General features: G+C 28.5%; 1 protein-coding gene across 1 annotated transcript in view; it reads right to left on the minus strand.

Annotated features, from left to right (window-relative positions):
- Nucleotides 1-15,000, minus strand: part of LOC101240185 (uncharacterized) — an 87,350-nt gene that overhangs the window by 18,084 nt on the left and 54,266 nt on the right. The window contains exons 27-31 of the mRNA XM_065799159.1: nucleotides 2,836-6,644; nucleotides 2,644-2,740; nucleotides 2,253-2,317; nucleotides 1,805-2,074; nucleotides 1,681-1,733 (exon numbers count right to left, since the gene is read on the minus strand). Coding sequence (XP_065655231.1) covers nucleotides 1,681-1,733; nucleotides 1,805-2,074; nucleotides 2,253-2,317; nucleotides 2,644-2,740; nucleotides 2,836-6,644 — 4,294 coding nt within the window. The remainder of the gene's footprint in view (nucleotides 1-1,680; nucleotides 1,734-1,804; nucleotides 2,075-2,252; nucleotides 2,318-2,643; nucleotides 2,741-2,835; nucleotides 6,645-15,000) is intronic.

Below are 15,000 nucleotides of genomic sequence, written 5' to 3' on the forward strand. Positions count from 1 at the left end.
GCAGCCAGCCACAAAGAACTGATACTGAGATAAAAGCTGTCTAAATGTTGAATGATCAAATCTATAAAATACAAATATTTTGTGAGGCAATTACTGTGAATTTTTGTATGAAAGCCATCTGGCTGGTTTTAGTAGAGCATAGAATTGACCTTTCTCCGTTGGGTGACATCAATATTTTAATTTAGCTGAAATTGTGGAATGGCTGATTTCTACATAACTACGTTCAAATACTCTGCCACAACCAAAAACCAAAGAATACTTTTCCTAATTTAAACTACCATTTTTGGGAAAAATATCTGATTCAACTAAAAAAAGACTGAATTCCATTGCTAAAAGATATTGCCAGTTGATGTTGCAAATATTTACCTCATTAAATTTTAAAATTCTTTTCTTTAAAAGTTCCAATTCCTCTAGATTTCAATTCGTTTGTGCTCTATAAATTTGTATATGCAGGATGTAAGTCCTGTTATATAGAGGAAACTGCCCGCCATCTCAAGACGCCAATACCATTACAAAACAGACAATAAGTCTTAAAAATCTATAAGCATCTCAATGCTATTGTTTCATGCAACTGATAATTGTTTCTCTGTTTTAAATTCTACATCTAATAAATTCAAGTTAAATATTAAAGAAAGTATGTTTATAGAATGGTTAAAACCTGATATAAATAAACAAGTTATCCATGTCCAAATGACATTTTCTGCTTAGCTATTACTTTCTATATATATATGGCATAACTTTTTGACCTATTCATTTGTTATCTCTTTAGTATGAGATGTTAAACTTTTTAATTGATTTTATTGTATATTGTATTGATTGTATTTTATTTTATTTTTAGGAGAAAAAAACAACAATCTGTTTACAAAGTTAGTGAGTAGGACTTTCAAAACAATTTATTTGATGCACTGACGCTTTGAAACAGATAATGATAGAAAAAGATAAAATATTTATACAAAAATAATAAAAACCAGAGCATTCAAGTGTTTAGAGAGTGTAGACAAAAAATTATCCAAAAAAGAAAATTAAATTAAACAGAGCTTATGTAATTTAGAACAAAAACTAGACGGCAAATTAGTACTCTTAGCTTGCTACCAATATGTTTAAAAACTGGTTTAAAAATTTGTGTTCGAAACAAAAATTTACCAAGTCACAAGAAGCTCGATGTCTAAAATGTTTAGAGATAATGGGAAAACTATTAATCCTGCTGTTATTGAAACATTCAATGATATCATCCCCCAAACTTTTTATAATACAAAAATAGAAGAATTATGAAACCATGGCTTGCATGTAGTCTAGTGGTAAAAGCACCAAATCAAAATTTGTGCTTTTTAAAATACTTAAGGAATATGAAACTGCTGATAAATTAACATCCAAAGCAGCCCTGAGCAAATTTAGTAAACACAATTGGTACTTGTCAGTAGATTTTGTTGTTTTATTTTCATTTTGTTGTAGATTTTGTTGTTTTATTCAACTTCATCACTCATTGATGATAAATTAATAAACAAAACAAGAGAACAATATCTTACTTATCTTATCTTAAAGAGAGAGATTGTATGAAATATTATAGCTTTAAAAAAATAAACTTGTGTGAATTTGATGTATGTGTGTATATATGTGTGTGAATTTAAATAAAAACGATGATATGAATTGTTGTAAAAAAATCTATAAAAAATTTCATACTAATCTGGCCACGAGGTAAACTGTAGATGTTTAACAACACGGGTACTATCCTCCTAAAAATAAAGTATACACAATAATAAATAAAAAACAAAATAAAAAACAACTAAATAAACAAATTTTCTACCTTTTTATTGAATATCATAAAAGTTCTTATTTTCCATGAAGGATTGATATTTTCACTCAATAATATTACAGCTATTATCCCATACTCCGCAGGTTCGTCAATATTTCTGTTCCAATAAGGATGGCACTTTAACTTTTGACCTTCTACTTCATTAGTCAACATTACTATTACTGATGCATTTTGTTCCCACACCATTACCCAAAAGTCTTTGAATGTTTGTGGTATTGGAGCTTGAGTTGCCACGTAACGTGGAGAAAAAGGAGTCAAGTTCTAAACCAATAAATCAATTAGATAAATAAAATGTAAGAATACTGTTTTTTATTTTTAAATAACATTTGAAAATAGAATATGAAAATATTTTCCACTTAAAAACTTTGACTATAAAAGTAAATAGTAAAGTAAAACTAAAATTGTCTAAATCAATTATTAAAACTAAAATTATTTAAACCTCAACAAAGCTTGCATTGATATAATCATCAGGCACTGACATTAGATGTACTCGTGTGTGATCCCCTGAAATAAAATCAGTAGAGAGCATAAAAAACAGACCAGATAATAACAATACTTAATTCTGAAAGATATTTTTAATTTTTAAAAAGTTTGAAATTTATATTTAACTTAATTTCAAAAAATTTCTATAACTTAAAACAAGAAGATTACAAAAATTGTGTAGATTTTAAGAAGTTACAAAAATAATAATAATAAATAAATAATAGCTATAAAGAAACATTGTTAAAAATAAAAATGGTGTAAAATTATTAACTACTAAAGTAAAATAAGAAAAACTAGCAAAATTTTTAAAAAATTATACAATTCAAATTCTTATATTCAAAACTTACAAGGTAGAATATCTCTGTATCTGTTCTTAGTAACATTGATTTCCCCTGCTTCTGTAGTGTAATTAGATATGTCTAACTCTTCCACTTTTTCCAAGTCCTTTAAAAATATGTAAAAATGATTATGTAAAAAGGAAAATATGTAAAAAAGAAAATATGTAAAAATGATATGTAAAAAGGAAAAAAAAAACTTACTCTCCAAATGCTTGTAAATCCATCTATGTTTTTATCATGTGGTAACAGCTCACATAAAGTACGGCACTTAGCTTGTAATGAGTTTACTGAATTATCCAAATCATCAATGTATGCTTGTCGTGCTGATTCATTTGGTTCTGTAGCACAAAATGATACATGACCTATTTGTCGCTCAAGACTTTGGCGGTAGGCAGTTAAATTAGAAATATCTTCTTTTGTATTTTCCCCCTCTTCATGAACATCTTCATGATCTTTATGATCTGCATCAATACTATCTGCTTGAATTATTGGAAGATTGTCAAAGTTGCTATCTTTCATTAAATCAGTCTGGATTAATGGTGAATGATTATGTTCAGCTTTAACTTCTTGAACTTCACAAATCTTATTTTGAGATATATGTTTATCTGGTGCAATACTTGCATCATCTGTTGCATTGTTTATTAAAGTGTTATCATTATTTTCTGTTTTACTAGTTACTGAGTAAGACGGTGGCGATAAAGATGGTTTGTATGTTAATATAAGTTTGTCTGAACTGACAGGAGAATGGTCACAATAAGCAATAATTTTCTGTTGACTAACATTTTGTTTTGAATTTTTTAGTAAGAGTTGATCATTGTTTACAAAAGGATCTGAAACAGACTTATTTGTCTCCAAATTTTGATTTTTAGAAGTTTTACTAATCGAGTCCGGAGATACAGTTGTATCTATGGCTACCAAATCGTCACAGTTTATGTTTGCATCGGTCTTAGGTTCATAAAATGGTTTTGAAATGTTCAATGCTAAACTGTTAGCAGGATTGTTAGATTGTGCTGTAATACTTTCTTTATCAACAATAAAATCTGTTTGCTTTTGTGAATAAGAAGGATAGTAAGAAGGATTGTTCTCAAGACATTCATTGTTATATATAGAACTTTTTATCGTTTCTACATTACTATTGATACATAAATCAGAAATGTCATCATCTTTTTTTACTTCTTCAGTTTGAGGCATATCTGAAAGCAATTTACTTTGATTTTCAGTGTGTATATTATAAGCTTTTTTATTTTTTAATATGTTAAATGCTTCCTGCTCGTCATGACTGTCTTTTTCAAGCATATCATTTTTCACTTTATTTCTTTCATTTATTTCTTCGAGCATTTTCATGATGAATATTTGCTGTTCTAAAATAATTTTCTCTGTTTCTGGTTGCTTTGATTTAACATTTAGATCCATATTTTCATCAATTTTTTTTTGCTTTAAAAAACTTTCAATCAACTTTTGCTGCTCAACGATTTGTCCTTGCAAGGTTTCAATTTTAATTTTTTCTTTGTTATGAAGAATATTTTGTTGACTTTGCACCATGGTAATTAGTTGCTGTTGCTGTAAGACAATTTGTTGGAGTTGGAACTGCTGAAAACCAAGTTGAGAGATATCTGTTGTAGAGACATTTTTTCCAAGAATGTTTGCTACAACTGGATCAGACAAAAGTGACATGGTTGGCTTAGCAGTGTAAAGAACTCCGCCAGGCTGAGATGGAATTATATTACCAGGATATAAAACAGTCAAATTGTTTGGTTGTGTAGAAGAAGGATAATAAACACCATTTCCCAATGACAAAGATGACTGGATTGTAGCAGTTGTGGTAGCAGAAGAGTTAATAGGCTGAAACGATGAGACAATTACCTGGTTTTCTATGAGAAGAGGTTTATTCGGAATTAATTGTTGATGAAAATATTGAGGAATTGTTTGACTACTATATGGTTTTTGTTGTTCCTGTTGCCTTGTATGATTCTGTTGTAATAAATAATCTTGTTGTCTTAAATGGTCCAGTGGTGATGCATAATCCTGTATTAATGCAGTGTTTTGAGGTAGTTCAATATTTGAATACTTATCTTTTATAAAATTTGAATTTGTATGTAACTCAAAATCAGGATGAACATGCCTGTCAAAATCAGAATTCACATTTTGTTTATGACCAGTCTGTAGCAATGGATGTTGAGAACTTTGATAAAAGTTAACAGGTTTTTGAGTATTCTGAAAATCATCATTTTGTCTGGGTATAACTGCAGACTTATTAAAATTATTAATATCTGTTCCTGTCCTGTTAAAAGATTCTGAAAGTTCTATTTTACGATTTTGCTGCAATAAACTTGGTACAGCACATTCCTTAGCAACTTCTGGCATCAAAGGAGGAGGAAGATTAACAATGAGATCATCCCCTGTCAATCCAAGATTTTGCAGATGAGACGAATTCGCAAAATTACCAGCATTTAAATTTTGATTAGATATTCCTGATGATGACAAAACCACTTGATTTATAGGTTGTTGCAATTGAGAATATTGTTGTGGAATAACTTTACTGGAATATACTTGTGAGCCATGTTGGAGGTTATTAACAGATTGGATTTCATTGCTTTGAAAATTCAATTGATTTGGAGCTTGAGACCTGTGTAAAATAAACTGATCTTTAAACTGAGGACGTGGTAACTCTGTTTGAAAGTAATTTTGTTGATATTGGCGTGATCCATGTTGAAGTTGCTGGGAATGAACTTGGTGTTGCTGTGAACGAATTTGATTAGCTAATTGAGTTGCTTGCATGTTAAACTGCGGTTGTGTTGATTCAGGATGGTAAGTAAATTGATTTAGTTGCGAACCAGGCTGGGGACGAATTAAAGTAGCTTGTAATGGTATATGTTGTTGCTGTTGTTGTTGTTGAATGTTAATATGTTGTTGTTGTTGCTGTTGATGGAGTTGTTGTTTTGCAATGTAACTTTGATTTCGATCTTCTTGTAAATTCGTTTGATTAATTGCTTGAGGCTGAGGATGACGTTGTATAGAAGCTTGTTGTGACATATACTGGTTATTCTTTTGTGGTTGTATCAAGTTTTGTTGACTTCCTAGCTGCTGTCTAAGATTAGACTGTGGAAACTTATTTTGTTGATACCCTGACATTGAAGAATCATGTAAAGAAACACGTTGAAGTGATTGCAAAGGTGGACTAAAATTTACTTGTGTTACACTGGTATGTGGCTGCTGGCCAGAAGATAAATGAAATTGAAAAGGCATTCTGATTTGACTTTGATCTGATATTTGCCTAGGTGTTAAATTTGAAGGTACTTGAAAAGAGCCTGTAAATTGATTTGTTGCAGATAAGTCAGAGTTCATTTTAAAAACATTTAATGGATTAAGCAGCTGTGGGTCTTGAACCATAAAATTGGACCTAATATGTTGTGCAGACTCATGAAGTATTGTTGGACTCATAACTCTTGTACATGATGTACCTCTTAAATTTGGAATCAAAGAAGTTTGCTGTGACATAGTATGCATTGTTTGCAAGTTAGTATGATTATAAGGTACCTGTTGATTAGAATTTCTTGAAGAAGCTAGGATATCCTGATGATTTGTTGGGTCAAAAGATTTTAACTGAGAATATTGTGGAGATTGAGGCCATACATATTGTTGCTGACCAAGCGATGATGGACAATTAATGTTCTCTGGCATTCTAGAAATACCTCTTAAGATTGGTCTATTAACATCAGTATTCAATGGAAATCTTGCATCAAATTGTACATTATTTACTTGGGACATATATGAGCTGTTAATTATTTGAGGCACATTTGCACCATAATTCGATAATTTCTCATTTGTAAAATCTTGTTCTTTAGATTTAACATTCAGGTCATGCTGTGGTATATTTGATGGTAAAAATGATTGTGTAGATATATTCTGTATGTAAGAATTATTTGAATGAGGTGATAAAAATTCTTGATTAGGGTTGATTTTATTTGTAAGCAAAATAGGTTTAGATGCAGTTGGTCTTGTTGGAGGTTCTAAATTAAAATTGTATTTGATAAAAACCTTTTAACTAAATTATTTCAACTTTAAAATCTTTCTAAAGCCTGTATATATATATATATGTATATATATATATATATATATATATATATATATATATATATATATATATATATATATATATATATATATATATAGTTCTATAGATTGTTGCATTTGGGAAGAGCGGAAGGAAAAAAATGATTCTTACGCCAACACATACGTTTTAATTACTTTTGACTATCATCCAACATTTGCGTGTTGTCAGAAAGTTTAAACCATTAATTTGATTACAAATTATTCGTTTTTTAAGAAAACCACAAAAAGGCAAATTTAATTGACCAGAATGTTTTTAAAAACATTCTTAATGTTTATATCTATATATATATATATATATATGTATATATATATATATATATATTTATATATATATATATATTTATATAAATATATACATATATATATTTATATAAATATATATATATATATATATATATTATATAAATATATATATATATATATATATATATATATATATATATATATATATATATATATATATATATATATATATATAACCTACTGAAGATAAAAGTTAGATATATATATATATATATATATATCTAACTTTTATCTTCAGTAGGTTCATCAGGAAGAAGGATTCTTCCTGATGAACCTACTGATAGTGAAACATAATGTTGAAGATAAAAGTTAGATAAGTGTTTTTACTAATTTAATTTTAAAAGTAAGGTAAAATTGTCATTTGAGACTCGCAGGGATTATGAAGGCAGGTAATTTTTTTCCTAGGTTGGTAGGACTGTCTATAACAATTGCCAAAAGTCTGTTTGTCAAAAAGTTTAATTATCTCCGAGTTGTACATGTTTTTGTAAACAACCAAAAGTAAATTTTTCAATTTCTACAATGGGTTATTTTGTTGTGCAAAGAACTTGCATCAAATTTTGTTTGCGGAACAAATATTTTTGTGCAGACAAGTTGAAAATGTTGCGGAAGGCCTTTGGTGATCAAACTATGGCACAAAAAAGCATTTATTAGTGGTACAATAAGTTCAAAGAGGCCTGAGAACGTGTTGAAGACAAACCGCGCTCTGGACAACAATCAACGTCTACCGACTAGGAACACGTTAGAGATCTTGCTGATAGTATTGGAAAATCATTTGACTCAGCCTAAACCATTTTGAAGAATGTTTTGTGTTTCAAACACATCAAGTCTCAATTGGTGCCAAAATCGCTCAATTTTTTGGATAAAAAGCATCAGGTTGATGTGTGTGAAACTTTTTTGTCTGACTATCAGGACCACTTAAAATGCATTATTACTGGAGACGAGACTTAGATTTATGCATACGACCCTGAAACCACCAACGAATCCAGTGAATATTATGCAAAAGGTGAAGCAAGACCGAACGACCATGGCAAAGTCAATCATAGTCATGCTGACAGTTTTATTTGATTATTGTGGTGTGGTGCACTATGAATTCCTTCTGCCATGCCAAACTGTCAACAAAGAAATTTATTTGAGCGTTTTGCGCCAGTTGCATGAAGCTATTCGTCTGAAAAAGCTAGAAATATGGGCAAACAACTCTTGGTTTCTTCATCACAATAATGCATCATGTCATACTGCATTGGTTCTTTGGAACTTTTTTGCTGAAAACTCAACTAATATTGTTCTACAACCACCATACTCACTTGATTTTGCCCCATCCAACTTCTGGCTACTCAGCAAACTCAAAAGGCCAATGTGGGGACGCTGCTTTGACATGATTGAGATAAAGAACCAAAGAAGGTCTTGAAGGCGATACCGGAAAAAGACTTTTCCGACATACATAAAGAATTTACATTTTATAAAACAATTTCACATTACTTTTTGATCACAGTAGTATATATATATATATAGTATTATAGGGCTCAAATTAAGCGTATTGCAATCGTGTATCACGATTAATTTTCACACCTATGTGATTAGTTTTTTCTTTAATATTTTTGTGATTTGTTTGTTTTGTTGTTGTTGTTTTTTTGTTTTTATTAAATTTTGCTAAATTAAAAAAGAAAATTGTATTTTCTTTTTTAATTTAGCAATTAAAAAAGAAAATATATTCTTAAAAGTAATGTTTTTGTCTAAGTTTTTCATTAGGGATCGTCCACAAATTATGCAATGCTAAATTTATTTAAAAAACAGAAGTAAAAGATCTTAATCTTTTTTACTCAGCGATTTCATTAAAATTTATGCGCTATTTTGACTTTTTATTTAACTAAAGACACAGCGAGGTAAAACTTTTGATCCTTTTTTTTTTTCTTTTAAACATCTTTGCTTCCAATAAGTTTGTAGAGCAAGATAACGATTAACAGACGACTTTAAGATTGCAAATTATATGAATCAAGAAGGAAGTGAACTCTAAAGAACTGATGTTCGAGGAAAAAAAATAGAGGAATAAGAGTTTATGGAGCACTTAAGAACAGTCAAAGGAAAAAGGATGAGACTTAATTGAATGACAAGTAACACAAGAATGAACTTTAGTAGATGGCACAAGAGACACTAGCTCTTTAAAGTAGTGCCCATTATAGTATTTGTAGAAAAGAGAAAGAGAAACAACATTACAAAGAAGTGATAACAGTTGGAGGTTGGCTGCAAGAGCAGTTCCAACTATATCTACAATGCATTTTTGGATCTTTTCTAAAAGAGAAAGGGCATCATTAGAAGATCAGCCCCAGATATGGCAACAGTATTCCATACAAGGACAGATTTATAGAGATTTATAGACGGACGAAATTTATAGATGGATTTATAGAGATTTATACAAGGATAGTTTTAAGATTTATAGAAATAAAAAATAGAATCCTGAGTAAGAAAGTGTCAAGCACAATAAAGAGATGCAATCTTAGCGGGTAATAATTTTGCAATCAATTTGATACACAGTTTCTAAGAAAGATCAGAAGTTTGAGTTAATCCTAGAAGATGAAGGGTAGATGGCTCATCAAGTACATTATCACTCATAAATAAAGGAACATCTAAATTATTGCGACAGCGATTGGCTAAATAAAATTGAGTTTTATCTGAGTTAAAGTTCACCAGCCGATGTGAGGCCTATGCAGAGGTGGAAGTGAGATCCTTTTCAAGCTTAAATGCCCCCTCCAAGCAATCAGAGAGTGTTGGTTTCTTATCGTGACAAGAATAAATGGTAGTATCATCAGCGAACAATGCCATATTAGATGTGAGAATATCTGGAAGATCGTTAATGTAAATTAAAAAGAGTATAGGGCCAAGAATTGAAACCTTGAAGAACCCATGAAGTTACAGGATATGAAGAAGAGTGCTGTCCATGGAGGACAACTTTGATACTATGATTGGAAAGGAAGGATTCAATAATCTTAAAGATGTTGTCAGATACACCGCAAGAAGAAAGCTTATGGAGAAGACCAGCATGCCAAACTTTATCAAAAGCTTTAAAATTGTCAATAGCAATGGCCTTAACCTCTCCACCTCTATCTAATGCACGATAAAACCTATCGGTTATTACTGTTAGCAAATCAGCTATAAAACAAGAGGATTGAAATCCATATAGACTCCAATAAGCACTTGTTAAATAGTTTTGAAAGTATAGACGAAAGCTCTGGAGAACACTTCTGGAAGACTATAACAGGTATGTTGTCCGGACCACAAGCTGTAGAAGAGTCTAAGCGGGAAATCACTTTAGATACAGAAGCTGGAGTAATACCAATGTTAAGCAATAGATCAATCTGTTTGTCAACAATATCAGGTAGAACGCAACTAGTGGAATCAAGAGATGATATTGATGAAAAGTTCTCACCAAACAATTCAGCTTTGTCTTTAGGTGAGGTGACAAAGTCTGAACCATACAAGAGAGGTAGAATGACAGGTTTGCCCTGTTATTCTACCTCTCTTGTATGGTTGTAAAGATTCTTCAGAAGTAACAAGAGCCTAATTTTTGTGATGAGATACGAGATTGCATAGATACCTGAGAATAGCCGGCTTTGGTGTTAGACAAAACCGTTTTACAATAGTTTCTAGCAATAGTAAACAAACTTTTGTTTTCTGCTGAATTGTTTTGCTGATAGATATGGAAGTAACGGTTTCGATTGGCAATCGCAGCAGCACAGTGTGAGGAAAACAATGGAGGAGAGTGATGCTTAAACTGGAACATAAGATTCAATGCTAGCTTGAATCAACGAAGTTATGTAAGAAGCACATTTGTCAGCAGGAAGACAAAAGATTTCTACCCAAGGGCCATCATGAAGAAAATCTTGGAAAAAGTTCCTATCAAATTTAAGGTAGTTGTTAGAGGTATGATGATAGGGGGATTCTGATGATGAAGAAGAATGAGATAATAGTTTTAGAGAGATCAAACCGTGATCAGAAGCACCTAGGGTTGAATGTGGAGACTATAACAGGCTGGTCAACAGATAGAATCTGTTGACCAGCCTGTTACTATTAACAGGCTGGTCAACAGATAGAATCTGTTTACCCTTTTTGTTTTGCTTATTAGTGAAGTTTAGCTTTGCGTAATTTATGGACAATCCCTTAGGGGTCATAAAGTACCAGGCCCTATTTTAAATAAAAATGGCTTAGCTCATTAGCTCTTCCTGATACTGATGTCATAGAAGTATCTTTTTTTTTTTTTTTTTTATTATTTAAGAACATTAACTTTTTTAAGCTACCGCAATAAAATAAATTACCACAAAACAAGTTTATTTTACTCATTAAGAAAAACAAATTTTGTAAATTTATACATAGTGGAATGTATATTTTGTTTCAATTGTTTTGTTTTAATTTTAAATAATTAAATTTACTTTTTTTATTATCATTTAACATAAATTAATTTCCTTCTTTCCTCAAAATTAGTATAAATTAATTAAAATGTGTTATTTTTATTCCATTATTTCATAAAATTGCGGCTTTGCAATAATAATTTTTTACTTTTAAAAACTTATTAACAAACAAAAAATATTACTTGTTGCAAAGAAAAAAACTCAAGTTAAATAATTTAACAGCGCTTTTTTTTGTGACAAAGATTTAAGTTTCCAAGTATCATTTCTTAAAAAATATACACTGCTGCGCTTTCACTTTCCTTTAGACAAAAAAGTTACATATGCTTTATGAATATTTTTGAAACAGTGTTAAAAAATATAACATGTTACCAAGAAATTTAATTTTTTTAAAAAATAGAAAAGGAGGAAGAAAAACCTAGGAAAAAAAAAACTAATTTTTTTTTATTTAAATAACTATTAGTCAAAATTCTTTTTTAATTATAAGAAAATTCATGTTATTTTTGTTATTTATATAAAGATGATGTATCTATTATAAAATATAATTTTTCTAAACTATCATTTTTTCGCTAAATAAAACTTATAAATATAAATGAAGAGATTGCAAGAGCTATATGAGCTATGATCAAATGATCAAATGAGTTATTGATCAAATGAGCCAAATGATCAAATGAGCTATATCGAGCATAATTTCAAGCAAAAAAACTAATAACAGAGTTACATCAATAAAAGAAGTTTTTTTTTTAATTTTAAAAAATAAACTCTTTATAAGATGTCGTTTAAAGTTTGTAATAATGTTTTTTTTATTTTTATGATAAAATGATAATACATTTTGTTATAAAATCATTATAACAAAACAAACAAACAAAATTTAAAATATCAAGGGTGGCGCTAATATAAAATAAAATTTAAATTGTACTATTTTTTAGCGAATAATTCTTTTTTTTTTTTTTTTAAATTGGGTAAATACATTTTGCTATTGTTTGTTATAAGAAATTGTCTAAATAAATATTCTTGCTCTTGATGATAAATAAAAAATTTTGTATTAAGTTTATTTAATGATTTCTTTTTTTAAGCGCCATATAACATCTTTTTTTTTTCTTTTGCTGAACATTTTGGATGGAAAAGTTAGAATAATTATTAAAAAAAATTTCTCTGTTTTTTCTTAACTAATTGCATTTGTAAATGTGCAAATATCAAACATAATTTTTATGCAAACTTTTTTACGTAATCGTCATTCAAACTTCATAAGTGGTTTTTATAACATTATTTATTTCATCTTACTGCTCGTTTAAATATTAAAAAATGATAAAAAATGGTTTACTGCTTATATAAAACGGCTTACACTGTACGTAAACGGTGCACCAGTTTACGCTTTAAAACAAGGCCTGAAGTACGTCACGCTAAATTAATCTTTTGATAGATCTTTGCTCTCTTGCACGGAGATTTTATCAATGTAAAAAGCTTTTGAATCTAAATTACTTTAAATCTCTGCATGTAAGCCAATATTATTTTGAAGTTATATTTAGTTTGTTTCACTGAATGGATAAAATACAACACAGTAAATTTACCTTTAAACTAAATCAAAACAACCAGTTATTAAAGTAACTTACAAATACTCAACTATTAAAATTACTTAATATATTCAAAGACTCGCCATATAAATGTTTCTATTTATATCTTATATGTTTTTAACACATAAGCTTACAACATAAAATTATTTTAACAAGATATCTCGAATAAAATATAAAAAACATGATACCGTTTTTTAATGTTTTATTTAAAGCGATATCAAGATCAAACATTTTTTATAAATATGTAAGTTCTTTTAGGAATTTTATTTAAAAAGAAATCTATTTGAAAAAAATAATTTCGGTCTTCTAAAATTCTCTTATTCAAATAACTTTGCGATTGAAATTTGAAATAGAAAAATAATTGCAAAAATTTAAAAGAATTTTAACGCTCAATAATTATAAATTTAATTCAGCAGCGTCCATAATACCAGTCTGTTATATCGCTATACTGGGTATTACGCTATGCTGTGATACCCATAATTACCATAAATTGTTTGCTCAAAGTTATATGTATATCTAGCTACAGTAACAGTATCAGGTTTAGAACATAGTGCAAGTGAGGAAGAAAGTTTCATTTAAATCGTAAACTTTTAAATAGTTAATTATATTTTATTTGTTGAAAATTGTTTTAAAAGTTGGAACATTCTATTGCAAACATTAAACCAGTGGTTGCAAAAGTTAAAATAGAAATTAATTTTATAAAAAATTGATATAATTGATAAAATTAGTAAACAATTTTACTTCTATTCAAAGAAATTTTTTTCTGAAAAAATAATTTAAGCATATTCTTAACCTTAAGGAAATATAATTTGATTTATTAAACCAAATTTTTTTGTTTCACTTTTTATTGCAGAACAATTCGAATGAAAAAATTGATTGAAATCATCAACTTAAAAACCATTTGAATGAAACAATTAATTATACTTAAATTTTTAATAGTACACTAGATTAAGAAGCACTAATTTGTTAAAAAAAAACAAATGTTTTTTTGATTTGATCTTTCTCGTTTGGTCTATAGATAATAGACTGATGGTCTAAAGTCATGTTTTTGTGCAAATTTAAAGTTTAATGACAATTATGCTTTAATTTATTAATTAGAACAATTCTACTTATTTATTTCGTTTTATTTTAAACTTGTTTTTGTTATTAAGGTTATAAACTGTATAAAACAGCAATAAAACAGTGTTACAAAGTTGAACTCAAGCTCTTTATATTGTTAAAAACAACCTTGCAGTTTGTTTTGTTATTGTTTTATAGCTTTTTATAATAAAAACTAAATATTCTTTAAAAATAACACATGTTTTACTGTCAGCATGATTGTATTAAATAGTAGCCTATAAATAATTAAAGTGGTTTAAGTATTGTAATATTTGCGTTTTTACACTTTTTTACTTTTATTTCTATAAGTTTTTAACTTAGTTAAGTTAAAACAATTACTAAAAGTAATACCTTAATACACTATAATTGCAAATTATAACAGTAACTTACACTATTTTAAACTTTGCTAAAAGAGAAAACTATAAAATAATATTTAAATATGAAAGATAACCCCATTACCACAAAGCAGCATCAGTGATAAGGGTGGTGGGGGTAAAGGTCACAAAAAAAATTTTTTTTTTCATGATTAGATTTTTTTGCATTAATTTGAGCTCTGTATTATATATATATATATATATATATATATATATATATATATATATATATATATATATATATATATATATATATATATATATATATATATATATATATATATATATATATATATTATTGTTGTTTTAATTATTCTAGCAAATAATTAAGTTTAGTTTCAAAATTGTTTTAAAATTGTTGGTAACCTATTGCATAACGAGTTCCAATAAAAAATAAGATTTAGAAATTTTGAGCTAAAATTTAAAAAGAAAATTGCAAAATAGCAAAATAGAAAAAGAAACATAATTTGGTTCTATCCCTCATACAGCAAAAATGTTTTAACAAAT

Source organism: Hydra vulgaris, chromosome 06 (assembly GCF_038396675.1).
Source record: "Hydra vulgaris chromosome 06, alternate assembly HydraT2T_AEP".
NCBI lineage: Eukaryota > Metazoa > Cnidaria > Hydrozoa > Anthoathecata > Hydridae > Hydra > Hydra vulgaris.